At 35.2% G+C, this 19,013-nt stretch overlaps 1 protein-coding gene across 2 annotated transcripts in view; it reads right to left on the bottom strand.

Moving 5' to 3' along the window:
* The window catches only part of LOC133188506 (ubiquitin carboxyl-terminal hydrolase 40-like), a 41,959-nt gene that overhangs the window by 20,472 nt on the left and 2,474 nt on the right, over window positions 1-19,013 (bottom strand). For both annotated transcript variants that reach the window (XM_061323965.1, XM_061323964.1), the window contains exons 3-13: window positions 18,708-18,821; window positions 17,754-17,879; window positions 16,085-16,123; window positions 15,595-15,741; window positions 15,056-15,142; window positions 13,809-13,865; window positions 13,237-13,497; window positions 13,064-13,132; window positions 12,690-12,847; window positions 12,162-12,319; window positions 878-953 (exon numbers count right to left, since the gene is read on the bottom strand). In XM_061323965.1, the coding sequence (XP_061179949.1) occupies window positions 878-953; window positions 12,162-12,319; window positions 12,690-12,847; window positions 13,064-13,132; window positions 13,237-13,497; window positions 13,809-13,865; window positions 15,056-15,142; window positions 15,595-15,741; window positions 16,085-16,123; window positions 17,754-17,879; window positions 18,708-18,821 (1,292 nt within the window). The remainder of the gene's footprint in view (window positions 1-877; window positions 954-12,161; window positions 12,320-12,689; window positions 12,848-13,063; window positions 13,133-13,236; window positions 13,498-13,808; window positions 13,866-15,055; window positions 15,143-15,594; window positions 15,742-16,084; window positions 16,124-17,753; window positions 17,880-18,707; window positions 18,822-19,013) is intronic.

Here is a 19,013-nt window from a genome sequence, read left to right as displayed (position 1 = left end):
CCTTCACCCAAGGATACTTTGTGGCAAGTTTGGTTGAATTTGGCCCTGTGGTTCTTGAGAAGAAGTCAAAAATGTGAAAAGTTTACAGACAGACAGACGGACGGACAGACAGACGGACAGACAGACGGACGCCGGACAAAATGTGATCAGAAAAGCTCACTTGAGCCTTCGGCTCAGGTGAGCTAATAATTGTAGTTTGTTTGGAAAATCATATTTATTTGACATATTTTAAAACTTTAGTCACTTATTATTAATTTAACTTACATTTAAAAATTTCTTCAAGTCTTGATTGTGTATAATATTATAACTAAATTCATTGTTCTATAATAATTCTGAGAGGCAGAAAATAAGATATTTTCATACGCTGCCATTCCACCAAAAATATAGTCCCTACTAGATTTCAAACTCAGTTTACCATTTCTATTTAAAGTTGTACAATTGTGATGCAGAAAGAAAAAAAATGATCTTTTAAATCTCTTACATCTAAATATATAAAACATATAAGCAAATATACTTTGAATATTTCATCTGGTCAGAAACCAGACAAGAATCCCCCCTTAAATGTCTCAAGATGTTACTTCATATAGATTTATTATCATAATGATTTTAATTTATTTCAGTTATGAGCAGTGTCATTTTTGTTCAATTTCAGTTTTGTAGAATTTTTTTTCCATTTCATTATTTACATGTTATTTGAGTTATATTTTTTACTGCTAGTTCCTCATCAAATACAGAATATGAAAATTCAGTGGAAGAAAACATTCACATAGTATCATGGTTTCATATTTTAAAAAACTATTTATGATGACAAACACAATTCCCTGTTTAGCTTCTATTCAATTATGTGTAGCCTTTGATCAGTACTCCCCCAAGTTACCTTTGTTTCTGCAGATCCTCATTTTCTTTCATTACATCCATAACTAATGAAGCTGGCACTGCACTCACAGATGAAGCTGCAATGATTTTGAAAATTAAATCAAAAGAACACATACTGGTAGTTTACACTATTTTAAGAAAATATGTTCAATTTTTAAGAAAAAGAAAATGGGCATGTCAGTCGCAAAGAACAAGGTACGGTTTCAATACAAATCTGGCCCTGTATTTCTCTAAAATTTAGAAGTGATGTAAGAAATTAAACTTCATCCTTTCTGAATTATTGAAATTCCATGCAGTAAAATTATACAAATTGTTTTTCTAATATGACCTCTTAAATGCCAATTGTGATGTCATGAACTTGTGCATTTTCCCATATTTTCTTTAAAGTTGCAGAAAACATCAATTTTCAGTGGAATTTTCTTTCAGAAAACATAGAGTGCACGCATAGCCCACAAAGATTTTGAGATATGTGATTTTTCAAAGCATTTTACATAATATATCTAAAAATTGAAGTGGGCGAGGGCTGCGGACACTTAATTTTCTAAAGGAAAGTAAGCACAGAAATGAGTCATTTTGATGCTTTTCTGCATAAAACTAAGAAATGTACCAAATTAATGATGTCATTTTTCAAGAATGGTCCTCCTTCATGCCATATTCTTTAATGATTTATCATATTCATCTACTCAACTCATGTTATAGCCAATTTAATAACTTTTTAAGAACATTAAATTTTTAGGGCACAATAAAGCCCAAACCGTAACTTCTTTCTTTTTCATCTCTGACTGTCAGCATGAGCACTCTGAAGCTATTACTGTAGAATTACTTTTTTCCATGTGGTATTAATTTACATTATGTACACAGTCAGAAATTTTTACAAATTTACTTGAAGTACAATTAAGACAAAATCTAAGAAATCCATGCTATTTTCTACCCATTGATTGAACAGAAGTTGTTATTCCATAAAATTTTAACCCCATGGAAAAAAGAATATATATGGTATATTTGTGTGACAATTTTGACTTTAGGATATCAGATTTCCAACTGTAAAGTTTAAATATTATGTCTATATTACATTTATTTACTTCAGAAGTCATTTTAAAATCGTGTAAAGCAAATATTTTGATATTACAGATGTTTACCTTTCACTTCTTTAAGTAATTCGTTGTACCCGCCATATTGTCAGTCATTCCAAACGTAATATATATTCTGTAATTTCATTGGCTAAGAGACTGAGTCCTGGCCAATCATATTAGGCATTTATTTTTAGTATTTCATTGGCTTCCTTTACTTATAAATAGAGCTACTCAACTCGTTAACTTCACTCTGCTAGGGGTCAAGAACGGCAAGGTTCGTGCTTTAAGAACTTCAAGTTCGATAGCAAAGTGTTAGGAATGTAGTTACCCATAGTAGAGTCACTCATTGGTTCAGGGTAGAATTAGATATCCCTTACCTTATTTCAGTAATATAAATATATTTAGGCTATCCCTGTGTTATTATTAGCGTTGGCCTACATTCTTGGGTGTATGGAAGCTCTTTAGTGCAATAAATACATTTTTAAAATTTTGTCACATTCTTCCCCCTCCCTCTTATTTTTCATATATCTTGTTATTTAATCATTTTGATTAAATTCAGCAGTTATATTTTGGAACCATAATTACTTTTTGTTATCAACTAGTCTGAAATCATATTCACCTTTGTTATAATAAATTATAAAACTTTACAATCTTTTCATTTAAAACAAGGTGTTGATCATAATCTAGGAATCACTAAAGAACCTGGGTATACATTTCAACCAGTGTGGCTCATATCTTCAATAGTGTAATAAGACTTTCCAATCCCAAGTACTATCTATAGTTAATTAAATAAATACAAGGGTTAGAACCTGTACTTTGGGAAAGGTTTGCCTTATTTTTGTCCCTAAAATACACTGGTCCCGTTACATTTTTGGTGCCGTGACCAGGATTTCTAGACAGAAACCATGACTTCACCTTTACCTCCCTTCCATACATCCACACCCAAAGATAGTGGAGCTAGGCCTAAAACTCATATTCAAGGTGCCCGTAATCAAGCATTAGATGATAGTCTTTACCCTGATTTTGTAGCCCTTGAAAAAGAGCCTGATAGCATGAATGAGAGAGAGATGGACAGAGAGTTTCAAGAACTGACTGCAATCTATGAGAGAGTGAAGAATGAGTATGAGAAGAGAAAGTCAGTGAATCAGAACGAGAGTGCCAAGTTAGGTTGTGCTTCTGTTGATAATGGTACCAGAGTAGACAAGAAAGTCACTTTTAAGAATTCAACTCAAGGTTCTCCTGTAAGTTTAGGTGCATCTTCACATAGTAGGGAAACAGATATGGATGCATTACAGAGACAAATTAAAGAGTTAGAGAAACAGGAATTAGAGTTGTCCATAGCACTACATAGGTCACAGTTAGATGCATTCAAGTCTACAACAGATACAACTACTCAAATAGGCACAAGTCAAACAGCTAGGACTACACCTACACAGTTAGGCACACTACTCTCTCTTCCTTCAACAAGGTCAAATAGATTTGCATCAGTAGACACATCTAGGGTCAATAGGTCAGATCATAGCAATCCTATCAGAAAGGAAAAGGAACCTGATAAGTTTGATGGTAGATCAGTAGAATGGAAAGACTTTATTGTGCATTTTGAACAAGTTTCCTCGTGGAATAAGTGGTCATATCATGAGCAGGGACAACAGTTAGTTATGTGTTTAAGAGGAGAAGCTCAGAAGTTGTTAGGTGATCTTACAGTTGAACAGAGGTCTGATTATGATTTACTTAAATCCATTTTGACCAAAAGGTTCAATCCACAAGAGTTAGTTATTGCTCATAGGTGCGAGTTTAGGTCACGTAGAAGAAAGCCTGGTGAGAGTCCTTCTGACTATGGTTACTCTTTAAGGAGGCTAGGGTGTTTGGCATTTCCTGATATGACATATAAGGATAGGGAGATCAATGTCCTTGAACAGTTTATCAATGGTATAGGTAATTCTGCCATTCATGACCATGTCATTTTTCATCATCCTCAGTCATTAGAAGCTGCTATATCATTAGCTATCGAATTCGAGGCAGTTAAGGGTTCTCAGTTGAGTATCTCAAAACCAGTGAAAGTAGAGGGTGTAAATATAGTACAATCTAAATCAGACAGTGGTCCTCAACAAGCAGATTCCATACAAAATAAACATCAACAAGACTCTCCACTTGAGTCGAAAAGTTTGAATGAACTGTTTAAGACATTAGAATCTTGTGTAGAGAAACTATCTAAATCAATCAACAGAACAAATAGAGGGGGAAGGAAACATTCAGGGAAAATGTCATATACAGAGTGCTATAACTGTCACAAATTAGGGCATATAGCTAAGGATTGTCCCCACAAAGGTTCAAAATTTTCTACACCTGCAAAGACAGACAAACAGACAAATCAGGAAAACAATTAGGGGTCGCTCTAGATGCCCATAGTGTGACCCAGAGTTGTAATGGGAAAGAGGGCAAGAATATTAAGATCAATATTCTGGGAAAGTCTTGTTTACTGGCCAATTGTTCTGTAGAGAATGTTGTACATAAATTTTTAGTTGATACAGGTTCAGTGGCTAGTATTTTATCCAAAAATGTTTTTATGACTTTGAAGAATAGACCAGCATTGGTAGAAACAGATTTAAGTCTTACTGCAGCAGATGGTGGTAGTTTGAACATTTTAGGCACAGTTGACCTTCAATTTAGCCTTGGAAATGGTAGCTTTTGTCATGAGTTTATTGTTGCAGAGGTAGATGACCTCAAGGGTATTTTGGGAATGGATTTTCTCGAGCAACATAATGTGACAATTCAGGTTGCACAAGGCTTACTGATGTTTGCCGATCAACAACATGTTCAGTTAGAAAGAGACTATACTCCTGTGTGTACTAGGGTCAAGTTGTCTAAGAAAGTAGTCATTCCACCTGATAGTGAAATCATTGTACCAGGTTATGCTGTAGGTGTTAAGGACACATCTGTAAATAATCTAGTTGAACCATTTCAGTTTCTACACAAGAAAGGTCTATTAGTTGCAAGAACCTTGGTTAATCCAGAAAATATACAATTTTGTGTAGCAAATATCTCAGACAGGCCAATAAAATTTGACAAGCATACTACTGTTGCTTCTTTACAACCTGTAAATATTGTACAGTCAAATACCAATAGTGAGTTAGATGTTACTGATTCACCAGAATTACCAGAACATTTGCAATCTTTGTTTGATAGATCTTCCAAATGCTTGACACAAGAACAAAAATCAACTTTGTTCGACTTGCTGGTTTCCTATAAGGACATATTTGTTGGTCCAGATGGAAAATTCGGTAGAACCAAATTAGTCAAGCATAAGATAGATACTGGAGACCACAAACCTATAAAGATACCACCTCGTAGGTTACCATTTGCACAGAGAGAAATAGTGGAAAAAGAAATCCAGAAAATGTTAGGTAACAACATCATAGAGCCTAGTGAAAGTCCATGGTCTGCCCCCTTATTGTTAGTAGAAAAGAAAGATAAGACATGGAGATTTTGTGTCGATTATAGGCAGTTGAACAAGGTCACTAAAAAGGATGCCTATCCTTTGCCTAGAATAGACGAGTCATTAGATGCACTAGCAGGCGCCTCATGGTTCAGTACTTTAGATCTTGTCTCTGGTTATTGGCAATGTGAGATGGAAGAGGAAGATAAACCTAAAACTGCATTCACCACCCACATGGGTTTATTTCAATTCCAAGTTCTACCTTTTGGAATTTCTAATGCCCCTAGTTGTTACGAAAGACTAATGGAACTAGTTTTAAGGGGTCTTAGATGGGAAAAATGTCTTTGTTATCTTGATGACATCATTGTTTTTGGTTCCAGTTTTGAACAGGCAGTAGAAAATTTGAAAATAGTGTTTGATAGATTAAGATCAGCAAATTTGACCCTTAAACCATCTAAGTGTGATTTGTTTCAACAAAAGGTCTCTTTCTTAGGTCACATTGTTTCAGAACAAGGGATTCAATGTGATCCCGACAAAATCAACAGTATTGAATCTTGGCCAGAACCTAGTAATGCTACAGAAGTGCGTAGTTTCTTGGGGCTTGCAGGGTATTATAGGCGGTTCATCCCAGATTTTTCAACAGTTGCTAGCCCTCTGACATATTTAACTAGAAAAAGGACAAAATTTTTATGGACCCCTGTACACCAAGCTGCTTTTGACAAACTTAAAGAACTACTCACTACAGCTCCCATTTTGGCATACCCTGATAACCATTCAGAGTTTATTCTTGACACAGATGCTAGTAACACTGGTATAGGTGCCGTCTTGTCTCAAATACAAAATGGTGAAGAGAGAGTTGTGGCATATGCTAGTCGCACCCTAAACAAACATCAGAATAAGTACTGTACAACATACAAAGAATTATTAGCAGTAATTACATTCATTAGACAGTACAGACATTTTCTGTGGGGTAGGCACTTTACAGTTAGGACCGACCATGCATCATTAATCTGGCTGAAAAATTTTAAAAACCCTGAAGGGATGCTGGCTCGATGGCTTTCTAATTTAGAAACATACGATTTCAGTATAGTACATAGACCGGGAAGGTTACATAATAATGCAGATAGCTTATCTCGTCGACCTGCCAGTTATTGCAAACGCCAAGATTGCCCAGATTGTCATGTAGAGAGTCATAGTTATGAAGGGGCAATACCTATCCAAAAGGGTTCTCATACTGAATCCGAAACTGGTAGGGTAGCTCCTGTAAGGGCTTCTAGTAAGTCCGTTAGTGACAATGAAACAGATACAACTTCGGATTCCTTTCATGATAATGACACCAATTGGTTGCACACCTGGTCACATGATGAGCTGAAAAATATGCAACAAGCAGAACCTGCAATTAGAGAAATTATTAAGTTCAAAGAACTTTTCATTACAAAACCACCTCGTCACACTGTACTAGATGCATCCCAAGACTTAAAAACATTATGGGGTTTATGGGAATCATTGACAGTGATTGATAATATTCTGTATTATAAGTGGAGAATGTCAGATGATAGAGAAGTTCTGTTGCTTGTAGCTCCTAGGGAAATCAGATTGACAATATTTCAACAACTTCACAATAATAGAACTGCAGGTCATTTAGGTAGAGAGCGTACCCTTAGGTCCATTAAACGTAGAGTGTATTGGCCAGGGATGGCATCAGATATCAAACGCTGGTGTGCACAATGTAATACATGTGCTAGAGCTAAAAATGGTCCAGGATTAGGGAGATCATCTCTTCATCAGTCTATTACAGGTGCTCCATTAGATAGGGTAGGAGTTGATATTGTAGGTCCCCTCCCAGTCACCAGTGATGGAAATGAATACATTATAGTTCTTTGTGACTATTTTACTAAATGGGTTGAGGCATATGCAGTTCCTGATCATCAAGCTTTAACAGTTGGGGATAAAATTGTCTCTGAGTTTATTTGTACTTTCGGAGTTCCTAGGCAGATTCATACTGATCAGGGTCGCGAGTTTGAGTCTGAACTCTTTTCAACATTATGTCAAAAGTTAGGGATAGAAAAAACAAGGACTACACCTTATAGGCCACAGTCCGATGGGTTGGTAGAAAGGTTTAATAGGACTTTACAGCAAATGCTGACCAGCTATGCAAATGACAACAGAAATAATTGGGATGAGAATTTGCCGTATGTTCTCATGGCATATAGGTCATCAATACAAGAAAGTACTGGGTGTTCTCCCAATATGCTCATGTTCGGTCATGAAAATAATAGTCCTATAGATCTTATCATAGGTAATCCTCCTGACACCCCTAATCCAGTTTGTCCCAGTGAATATGTAGAATGGTTGAAAGGTGTTTTGACTGATACTCATGATTTTGTGCATAAGAATCTTGAACAAGCTGCAGTAAAACAGAAGAAATATTATGATAGGGGTTTGAAACCAAGAACATTTTCAAAAGATGATTTTGTCTGGAGATGGTATCCTCCAACAGCAGGAGTAAAATTAGGTTTTGGGTGGATAGGTCCCTATAAAGTCATTGACAAAATTACAGAGGTAACCTATAGAATTAAGAAAACACCAGACAGTTCGTGTATAGTTGTACATGTGGATCACCTGAAACCTTATGAGGGTATTTCCCCTCCAGACAGTTGGATTATACAACAAGTTACTCCCCCTGTAGACATAGATTCAGATTTTGAAATTACCCCTGTAGAAAATGAACTGATTAGTGAAGATGAATTAATTTCATCTCCTTTACAAGACCCTAGCCCAGTAATTAAGAGATCCAGAGTTGGTAGAGCTATAAAGCCTAGGGATATCTATTCTCCCTGAACCAATCTTTTATTTTAATTTGTAAATACTAATAGATGTGATATATGTCTAGTTGATAACATTTAGTGATTTGTTTATTTTTCCACATTAGCTGGTATCTTATTATTTTAAAATTTAACTTCAAAATTCTTTACATCTCTTACTTTAAGTTAATAATTTTCCTTTGGCTCCAATTATTTTGCTTCAAAACTTATTGCTGATTCTGATTTTAATGGATATAGTCAATGAGAGATGTTTTCTTTTCACGATAATGAAACACCGTAGTTGACCATATAGAAATATCTAGGAGTCAGAACAGTACACTCTGTTTATTGTTTAATTCATCTAACTTCAGAATTATGGATAATGATTCATTGATAGAAGCTACAATATATTTGTGGTTCAGTAGATGAACAAAGTTATTATCTCTATAGTTTTCTGAATTAGATTATCATCTATTAAGTTAGATATCTTGATTACAGTAGGAACTTTGTGATAGACAAGATAGTAAATACCGGCCGGTGTATTAAACTCAAGACTTTGTAGACAAGATAGCAAGTCATGTGATTATAGATGTCTAACTTATTACACAATTCAGTTCTATATATTAAAAGTAGTATAATGGAGTTAAGGGAAAAGTATAAACACTTTATTTAAATGTTAAATACCCAATTTTGTCTTTTAAATTAGAAGTAAACATGGAGGATGTCCTCAATCTTGAGGTTGACGAGAAGGAGATGGAGTTTTTGGAGGAAGATGAGGAAGGAGATGAATGGCCTGAGGGAGGCATGACCTGTCCTGTGCCTGGATGTCCAAATGGCGGACACCATTTCAAGAACCTAAACAACTTCGTTCCTCACTTCAACAGATTTCATAAAAAGAAGATAATGTTATACAGTTGCCCTATATGTAAGATCAAAGATGCTAAGAGGTCAGAAATCACTAGACATTGTAAGAGGGCTCATAAGGAAAGACAAGTGGGACAAATCTCGGGAAAGATTGTTGAAAATTCGAAGTTCGTGGATCCTGGATCATTCAAGAAACCTAGGAAAAGAATTTACCACGAGGAGAAAGAGAAAGCAAGGCAAGAAAGAATGAGGAACCAACCTAGAAAGCCGTTGTTCGACCTTCCAGATGATTTTAATGCTAGGGATCACCGGTACCCAGTTGGGGGTTATAAACATTAACAGTTATATCAAAATTTGTCATAATGTTGTAGTACAAAAATTGTAATTTTTGTTTTAAGGAGGGGGGAATGTGACAATTTTGACTTTAGGATATCAGATTTCCAACTGTAAAGTTTAAATATTATGTCTATATTACATTTATTTACTTCAGAAGTCATTTTAAAATCGTGTAAAGCAAATATTTTGATATTACAGATGTTTACCTTTCACTTCTTTAAGTAATTCGTTGTACCCGCCATATTGTCAGTCATTCCAAACGTAATATATATTCTGTAATTTCATTGGCTAAGAGACTGAGTCCTGGCCAATCATATTAGGCATTTATTTTTAGTATTTCATTGGCTTCCTTTACTTATAAATAGAGCTACTCAACTCGTTAACTTCACTCTGCTAGGGGTCAAGAACGGCAAGGTTCGTGCTTTAAGAACTTCAAGTTCGATAGCAAAGTGTTAGGAATGTAGTTACCCATAGTAGAGTCACTCATTGGTTCAGGGTAGAATTAGATATCCCTTACCTTATTTCAGTAATATAAATATATTTAGGCTATCCCTGTGTTATTATTAGCGTTGGCCTACATTCTTGGGTGTATGGAAGCTCTTTAGTGCAATAAATACATTTTTAAAATTTTGTCACATTCTTCCCCCTCCCTCTTATTTTTCATATATCTTGTTATTTAATCATTTTGATTAAATTCAGCAGTTATATTTTGGAACCATAATTACTTTTTGTTATCAACTAGTCTGAAATCATATTCACCTTTGTTATAATAAATTATAAAACTTTACAATCTTTTCATTTAAAACAAGGTGTTGATCATAATCTAGGAATCACTAAAGAACCTGGGTATACATTTCAACCAGTGTGGCTCATATCTTCAATAGTGTAATAAGACTTTCCAATCCCAAGTACTATCTATAGTTAATTAAATAAATACAAGGGTTAGAACCTGTACTTTGGGAAAGGTTTGCCTTATTTTTGTCCCTAAAATACACTGGTCCCGTTACATGATTGAACAGAAGTTGTAATTCCATAAAATTTTAACCCATGGAAAAAAGAATATATATGGTATATTAAGGTCTGAGCTGTTGAGAATCTGACATACAACTCCACAGTTATATGCCCTCACCAATCTCTGGGTAACAGATGTCAATCAAACACCTAATATTGCATACAGTTAAATATGCTTTTAATGAAGAGCCAGGGATGGACAATTTTGCTTCATTATAAGAGTAATTTGTTATATACGAGGGGAATTTCAAAAGTTCTGGCAACTGGTGTGCGGTAAATTAATGAGCGTCATTATCATTAATTAAATTATATCAATCCCTCAAAATAGTCTCTGCTGACCTGGACACACTTTTTCAGTCTTGAAATCCACGTGGAAAATGCCGCCCTATAGTCCTCTTTCGGTATACGCTTCATACACTGGAATACGGCACTTCCGACTGCATGACGACTTTCAAATCGCCGTCCTCGGAGGGCTTCTTTTATAACGGCATTCAACCAAAAATCGCATGGAGCTAGGTCAGGTCTGTAGGGTGGATGTGGTAAAACGGCAATACCATTTTCCTTTAAATATTTGATTACTACCTCTGATCTATGGGCAGGTGCGTTGTCATGGAGGAGCTTTATTCCTCTAGTACTAGTTGTTGGTCGGGTCGTTTTATAGTGCTCAACAACCTGAGACAAGACATTCTCTGCATAAAATTGACCAGTAACACTGCTGTGTTCTGGAACCGGAACTTGAGCAATAGAGCCTTTAGAATCAAAAAATAAGGCGTACATTACTCTCCAGACAGACCGGTTTCTGCATGCAATTTGAGGCCTTGTATCATTTTCACCGATCCAAACTTTATTATTGAGCTTAGTTTCCGGTTCAAAAAAATATATCCATGTTTCATCACCAGTTACAATCTCATTTATTCGCCTTTGGTCACAATCTTCATAAATTGTTAGCAACTGTGAAGCCATTTCTACCCGGATGCGCTTTTGCTCTTCCGAGAGAAGATGCGGCACCCATCTAGCACAGGCTCTCCTAAGCTTTAAGTTTTCCTTTAAAATACGAAAAACTGCTGAAGAATTAATGTTAGTTAAGTCTGCTATTTCCTCAACTGTATATCTAGCATCATCAGCTATCGTATTTTGAACAACGACGATTTCTTTTTCGCCATATGCACAAACTGGACGCCCCGAACGGGTGTCATCTTCAATTGAATTTCTACCCTCTTTAAATTGAACTACCCATCTTGCTACTGCTCGATATAAAAGAGCATGCTCTCTATATACTACATCTAAATCGGCTTTTATTTCTGTTGCCGTAAAGCCAAGCAATGAGTGAATTATGCAATACGCTCTTTGCTCAAAAAAAAAATTGTTCTCCTTATCAGTCATCTTTATGCCCAGTATACAGAGTATACCTAATTATGACGTCACTTTAGCAGACCTATACGTCATTTTGAATGTAAAATGATGTCACTACTAATGCATATTTGCCTAAGCTTTACAGTGGTATCAGACTCATTTTAATCCGTAACGTAGTTAAAATTTTATATACCAGTTGCCAGAACTTTTGAAATGCCCCTCGTACGTTCATTCTTCAATATACATGTATTTTAAAGTCAAAAGGAATGAAAATCACATTGCTATAAGCATCAATTCATTATAAGCATGTTCACTATATGCAGGTTTTACTGTACTGGTATACTGTGTCTTTCCCTTTCAAAACTAGTAGTAAAGTTAAACAGAAAATCACTAATCACGAGTTCTCACCATTATACGACTGGTTGACAATTCGTCTATAAAACAACATGTAGGCACTGGACTTCCCTGAGTATGTGCTCTGGAGTTCTTGTTCTCTGACGGGATGTACGTGACTGTCATTAAAGTGAAACCAGCAGTACCCCGAGGGAGGGGGAGGTGAGGGGGGCCTGAACAAAACATAAAATCAAAATACATAGAGCAGATTAGGTAACATGAAATTTTTTTTAAAAAAACCAAATTTATAAACGAAGTGTTTCATTTCTTTACATGGATATGATGGGTAACTAGGACTTATTATACACTCAGCTCCTGCTTTATTGATTTATTAACCTATTGAGCGTTTTTGAATATTGTGATTATGAGTATGATAAAATTTTGAATTTTACAGGAAGAGATTAAATTTATTTATCAAAAAAGTCCTCCGTAAAGACAGTACACTGCCTGCATTCTTAGAAACAGAGCATGAATCAAAAGTTATATAAATTATGTGTCCATTTCAGTTACAAAAAATATAAGTACATGTACATCTAAATATACCTGGATTTTTTGGGGTTGTCTCCCTCTAAGTTGGTAGCCTTGGGAATATCTGTCTCCTTCCGTTGTGATGACATCACACTAGAGGATGTATATTGTTTCAGACTGATTGAATTTGAGGACGGATCAAAGAAGAACTTATCATCATACTTTGCAATGAACTGAAAAATCAAAGTCAAGAGCTATGCTCATAGTGCTGGATTTTATGTTAACAAATCTAACAAAGAAATTAACTTAAGATCAAAAGGAAGAACACACAAACAGAAACTCCAAATCAAAACATAAAATTTAGAAAAGACATCAGACAGGTGTTAAGCTCAGTCAATCAGAACAGAAGTCTTGCTGGCCAACCTGATTGTGCATTCTTGATTAATTACCTTTGTAATTGGGCCATACTGCTTTCTGAATCTCTTATTCCATGAAACTCCAGTTTTCTTTGTTATTTCCTAAATTTAAGCACAAATGAAAGATAAAAAAAGGAAAATTATTTATCAAACTGCAAAATACAAATCTTCTACTACACAATAAATCTGCATCTTTAAACTCTTACCCCTCCTAGCTTGTCAACACTCAAACATTTGTCAGGAGCTTGACTAAGGATGGTCTGAACAAGTTCAATTGGGGAGTCACACTCAATCACATCGAGTTGCCCCGACTCAGGGCTCCCAAGGACGGAAATGCTGCCTTCTTCTGGGGCTGACCACACCCCAAGATTGTCAACGTCCCGTAAGTAGGCCGTGTAATGTCCCCCGTGGGCCCCTCCTTTATGCACAACCACCGAGAATAATTCATATAGATCTGCACCTTCCGACTGTAAAAATGATCACTTTTTGTATAATAACCAAGAGAGACTCAAGAGCTGTCAGACCATTATAGATATAAAGGTCCAAATTATCCAAAAAGAAATAACATTCACAACAACCTAAAAGATGATGACATTGATGAAAATCCATATATAAAACCTTACAAGAAACACTTCACAAGCAGATCAATTTGTTAGTTTTTGGAGGATTTGCACTTATTTTACTTGAAAATTACTTTCTTTAAACTATGGTTCACTGTTGGACTTACACATGTTACATGCATGACATGAATGTACAGTATTTGTACAGTCAGATTTACCTTTTCTTCATAAGGAGACATATCTAGTTGTGTCGGAAAGACAAATTTTCCTGTCTCCTACAAAATACATGTTCTCTTACAGAATTGTATGGAAATTTGCAATCTTGTTCAACATGTTCTACACAGTTAAATTTAGGGATGTCAACGAATAGTAGACTATTCGACTGTCAGTCGAATGGACCGACGATCGAATAATGAAACGACATTCGAATATTATAATTTTAAAAAAATGCAATAAAAGAATGATAACGATATGGAATTCTCATTTCAAAATTGAGAAACCGTCTTTCCTCGGAGACAGTTGATAAGATAATTTTCCTCTACCAAAAAAACTTGATTTTCCATGTGCGTATAGAAAGTACAGTAATTATAAATGCTTCGCTACCGCGAGAATTAATTATCTACCAGTTACTGCTTGTGTTGTTTTTGTAATAAATCAACCATCAATATATATCTGGGCTTTGTTTGTAAAATAATTAATTGGACTTGATTTTATACGATGTACCAATTATCTTTTATTTTAAGATTGCTCAAATGAGAGGAACATGTGACATGTTTTGACGCTTCGATAATTATTAGAACAATTTGCTTGCATTTTAAATTGTTCATAATTAAGGACATTTTGATAGCCAGAACAATCAATAAATGAATAAACAGTAACTAACTGCTTATCAATTTAACAGCCACCTGGCGTTTGGATAGTGTGAGATTACCCCCCCCCCCCCAATTTATTTCACAATAAGCTTTAAAAAAAATATCGACTAGCAAATTTTGAATGCTAACTAAAATAAAAACTAAGTGCATGTACAGACCAATTTATGAATTCGATTGATGGGGAAATCATGAATTTGGGAATATTAGATTTCTAAATTTATTTCATATAATCTTGCTATCCAACGTTACGCTGCATTAATTTTTTTTTGTTACTTTTTAAATAGATTAAGGGTTTTTGAGTTATAAATGCGTCATGTACCAGTGAAGTTTGAAATAAAATTTTATTTTCAGAAAATGTTCCGAATATTCGACTATCGTTCGAATAATGCAATCGAATAATCGACTAAGAAAAATAAATATTTTGACATCCCTAGTTAAATTACATTATTCTTTATTTTCAAATAAATTTGCTTGCATGCGCATATCCATCAGTCAATATTCAAAAGGAGACACATTTTGTTTGAAATACATGTATTTAACTTGAAATATTGTTCTGTAATCTTAAAGAAGACAAAAGAAGACATCAATTTTACCTTGTATCTGTCCATTTTGATCAAATCAAAACTAAACCTCAGCAGTGAGAAAGTCAGAATCTGTGGAAGTGAGCGAAGCTTGGCTCCCTGTATACAAACAAAAACAGTGGATCTTTACACAAAGTATAATGTATCTTACAACTAAGACAAAATTCTACAATTCTCTGACATGAATCTAATAAACCTAAAATAGGACAAAAAAATGTTTATATTCTATTTAATTTGAATCTATTAAAGAAAAAAAGTATCTTTATACAACAAGAAAATTATAGAACTGTATAATTTTTATCTTTATAGTTGTAAGATTTTTGTGAAAAAAATGCTACAGCTTTATTTCTATTCGGCAGTAAAAATGCACACTTCAATTGTATTGGAGCAAACAAGATACTCCATGTACAGGTAACTCAGTTACCATCTCGACTGAAGATAAATACCATGGATTTCCATACGTATTAAACCTAAATGTAAATATGTGTATCATGTGATTAAGGCTTAGAGGTGAAAAATTTAATCATACTATGATAAACACCAGTGCATACCTTTTTGGCGTCCACCAGTTTATTACAATTTTCACATCGGTACTGATTTTTCCCCTCCATGGTCTCAGTTTCACAATAATAACTCCGTAAGCCTGCTTCCAGAGACTCAGTCCCACTCACAGATATACTCAGGTCCAAAAAATCCTCCTGTTTCAACACAATTCACAATTAACCTAATCAATCTAACGATAAACTACTAACAGTAACAGTGTCTGTTCCATCTCTGTTTACCTAGGATTTACATTACCGTAACTTGGTTTTAATAGAAATAATTTTTTTTTAAAAATTTTGCAGTCTGAACTCTAAAATATAGCACATCTCTCTTATTCAGTGTACAAAGATTAAAATAATTAAACGATTAATTTGTGAATTCAAGTTATGTATATTTCATTCTACTTCATGTTTAAGTTTTCAATTTCCTGGTTTAGTTTTTTAAAGTAGGAAATTACATGAAAGAAGGTCAAGAAATAGGTCACAAGTAAATTTTTACCTCTCTTTCACTAATTTTCCCACAAACTGAACAAACAATCTGAAAAATGAAGGATTATGTTGTTTTAAATCCATTACACTACCAGTACATGTACTGTATCTCTTTATATAATACATTTCTTACAATATTTTCTGAACAAAACAGTTTTATATGTACATGTATCTAGTTTCCAATTGTCAGTTTTAAAAAAGGCTTTAATCCTGATTTGGACATATAAAGTTGAAATTCAGTGTTTTGAACATTAAAATCTCTCATACCATGAATTTTTCAAAGTGTAATGGAAGTCCCAATACTTTTTCTTGATATACATGTACATGTATTTTAACCTCAATATTTTGAATCCTTGAATAACTCAATTTTTTTCTCAGCCCCTCTGAGTTTGAAATAATGAGGCCTTGACTTTATGAACCTGAATGAATATTGCTCCATGATACAGCTGTTTTATGAGCCGACAGATTGTTCCGTGATACAGCTGTTTTATGAGGAGACAGATGTTAACCTGTGTGTACCTGACTGACTATTGCTCTGTGATACAGCTGTTTTATGAGGTGACAGATGTTAACCTGTGTGTACCTGACTGACTATTGCTCCATGATACAGTTGTTTTATGAGGTGACAGATGTTAACCTGTGTGTACCTGACTGACTATTGCTCCGTGATACAGCTGTTTTATGAGGTGACAGATGTTAACCTGTGTGTACCTGACTGACTATTGCTCCATGATACAGCTGTTTCAAGAGGTGACAGATGTTAACCCGTGTGTACCTGACTGATTATTGCTCCGTGATACAGCTGTTTTATGAGGTGACAGATTTTAACCTGTGTGTACCTGACTGACTATTGCTCCATGATACAGCTGTTTCAAGAGGTGACAGATGTTAACCCGTGTGTACCTGACTGATTATTGCTCCGTGATACAGCTGTTTTATGAGGTGACAGATTTTAACCTGTATGTACCTGACTGACTATTGCTCCGTGATACAGCTGTTTTATGAGGTGACAGATTTTAACCTGTATGTACCTGACTGACTATTGCTCCGTGATACAGCTGTTTTATGAGGTGACAGATTTTAACCTGTATGTACCTGACTGACTATTGCTCCATGATACAGCTGTTTTATGAGCTGACAGATTGCTCCATGATACAGTTGTTTTATGAGGTGACAGTTTGCGCCGTGATACAGCTGTTTCAAGAGGTGACAGATTTTAACCTGTGTGTACCTGATTGACTATTGCTCCGTGATACAGCTGTTTTATGAGGTGACAGATTTTAACCTTTATGTACCTGATTGACTATTGCTCCATGATACAGCTGTTTTATGAGGTGACAGATGTTAACCTGTGTGTACCTGACTGACTATTGCTCCATGAAACAGCTGTTTCAAGAGGTGACAGATTTTAACCTGTGTGTACGTGATTGACTATTGCTCCGTGATACAGCTGTTTTATGAGATGACAGATTTTAACCTGTATGTACCTGATTGACTCTTGCTCCATGATACAGCTGTTTTATGAGGTGACAGATTTTAACCTGTGTGTACCTGATTGACTATTGCTCCATGATACAGTTGTTTTATGAGGTGACAGATTTTAACCTGTGTGTACCTGATTGACTATTGCTCCATGATACAGTTGTTTTATGAGGTGACAGATTTTAACCTCTATGTACCTGATTGACTATTGCTCCGTGATACAGTTGTTTTATGAGGTGTTTCCCTGAGGTCCCTACCAGAGAGTCCTCTATTGCACTGAAAAGAATCCGGTTCAGCTCCTGAACATCATGCTGCTGAAGTTCCTGAAATTGCAGAATTTTTGTCTTTATCCATAAAACTCTATTAGAAATTTAAAACCAAGTCGATGTTTGAGATATATAATACACTGTATAAACAAAAGAGAAAGGGCAAATTAATAAGGAATAAAATTTAATTTGACACCAAATCAAATAATTATGACTCTCATCTGTCAAATATCTTCAAGTTTACCGAAGTTAGACTATGAAATTCAAATAATAGTGTCACAGCAAATTAAGTTACAGATAAAAATACAACCACAAGTTATCTCCCTTTCCACAACAATCTCATAAGTATGCACCACTTATTGATAACCCTTGATAAATATGCCCTAACATTCACTCCTCTATTCATTTCTTTACATCACTATTAGTCCAGCCAAAGCTATCGCCCAGTTCTATAGTGGACACAGTCTGTCTGTTAAATTACCTCATTATTGGTCCAGACAAAACTACATGTATCAGTCAGTTCTATCGTGGACATTGTCTGTCTGTTAAATTACCTCATTATTGGTCCAGCCAAAGCTATCAGTCAGTTCTACTGTGGACACACTCTGTTAAATTACCTCATTATTGGTCCAGCCAAAGCTATGGCCCAGTTCTACAGTGGACACACTCTGTCTGTTAAATTACCTCATTATTGGTCCAACCAAAACTAACAGTAAGTTCTATAGTGGACATTGTATGACTGTTAAATTACCTCACTATTGGTCCAGCCAAAGCTGTCAGTCAGTTCTATAGTGGACATTGTCTGTCTGTTAAATTACCTCATTATTTGTCCAGCCAAAGCTGTCAGTCAGTTCTATAGTGGACACAGTCTGTCTGTTAAATTACCTCATTATTGGTCCAGCCAAAGCTATCGGTCAGTTCTATCGTGGACACACTCTGTCTATCTGACATCAGGAGCCGAGCAAATAACTTCTGCAGATGTAGAGGTATCACCCGTACCTGACAACAAAGTAGTCATCAAAATGTTCAGCTTAGGAGGTAAGCAGATAAGAAAGAATTAATCTGATATATATACTTTAAAGAAACATAAAATACAATGAATTTAAGAATAACTTGTTCCATAGACAACCTTTTTATTTCACAAGCATTTATGACTTTACTTACACATTTCTTTCATGGTTTAAAATTTTA

Source organism: Saccostrea echinata, unplaced genomic scaffold (genome assembly GCF_033153115.1).
Source record: "Saccostrea echinata isolate AGI-Se365-2 ecotype Australia unplaced genomic scaffold, CSIRO_AGI_Sech_v1 ptg000016l, whole genome shotgun sequence".
NCBI classification, from domain to species: domain Eukaryota; kingdom Metazoa; phylum Mollusca; class Bivalvia; order Ostreida; family Ostreidae; genus Saccostrea; species Saccostrea echinata.
Note: the sequence above shows the minus strand (reverse complement) of the source record. Positions and strands in the feature narration are given on the sequence as shown.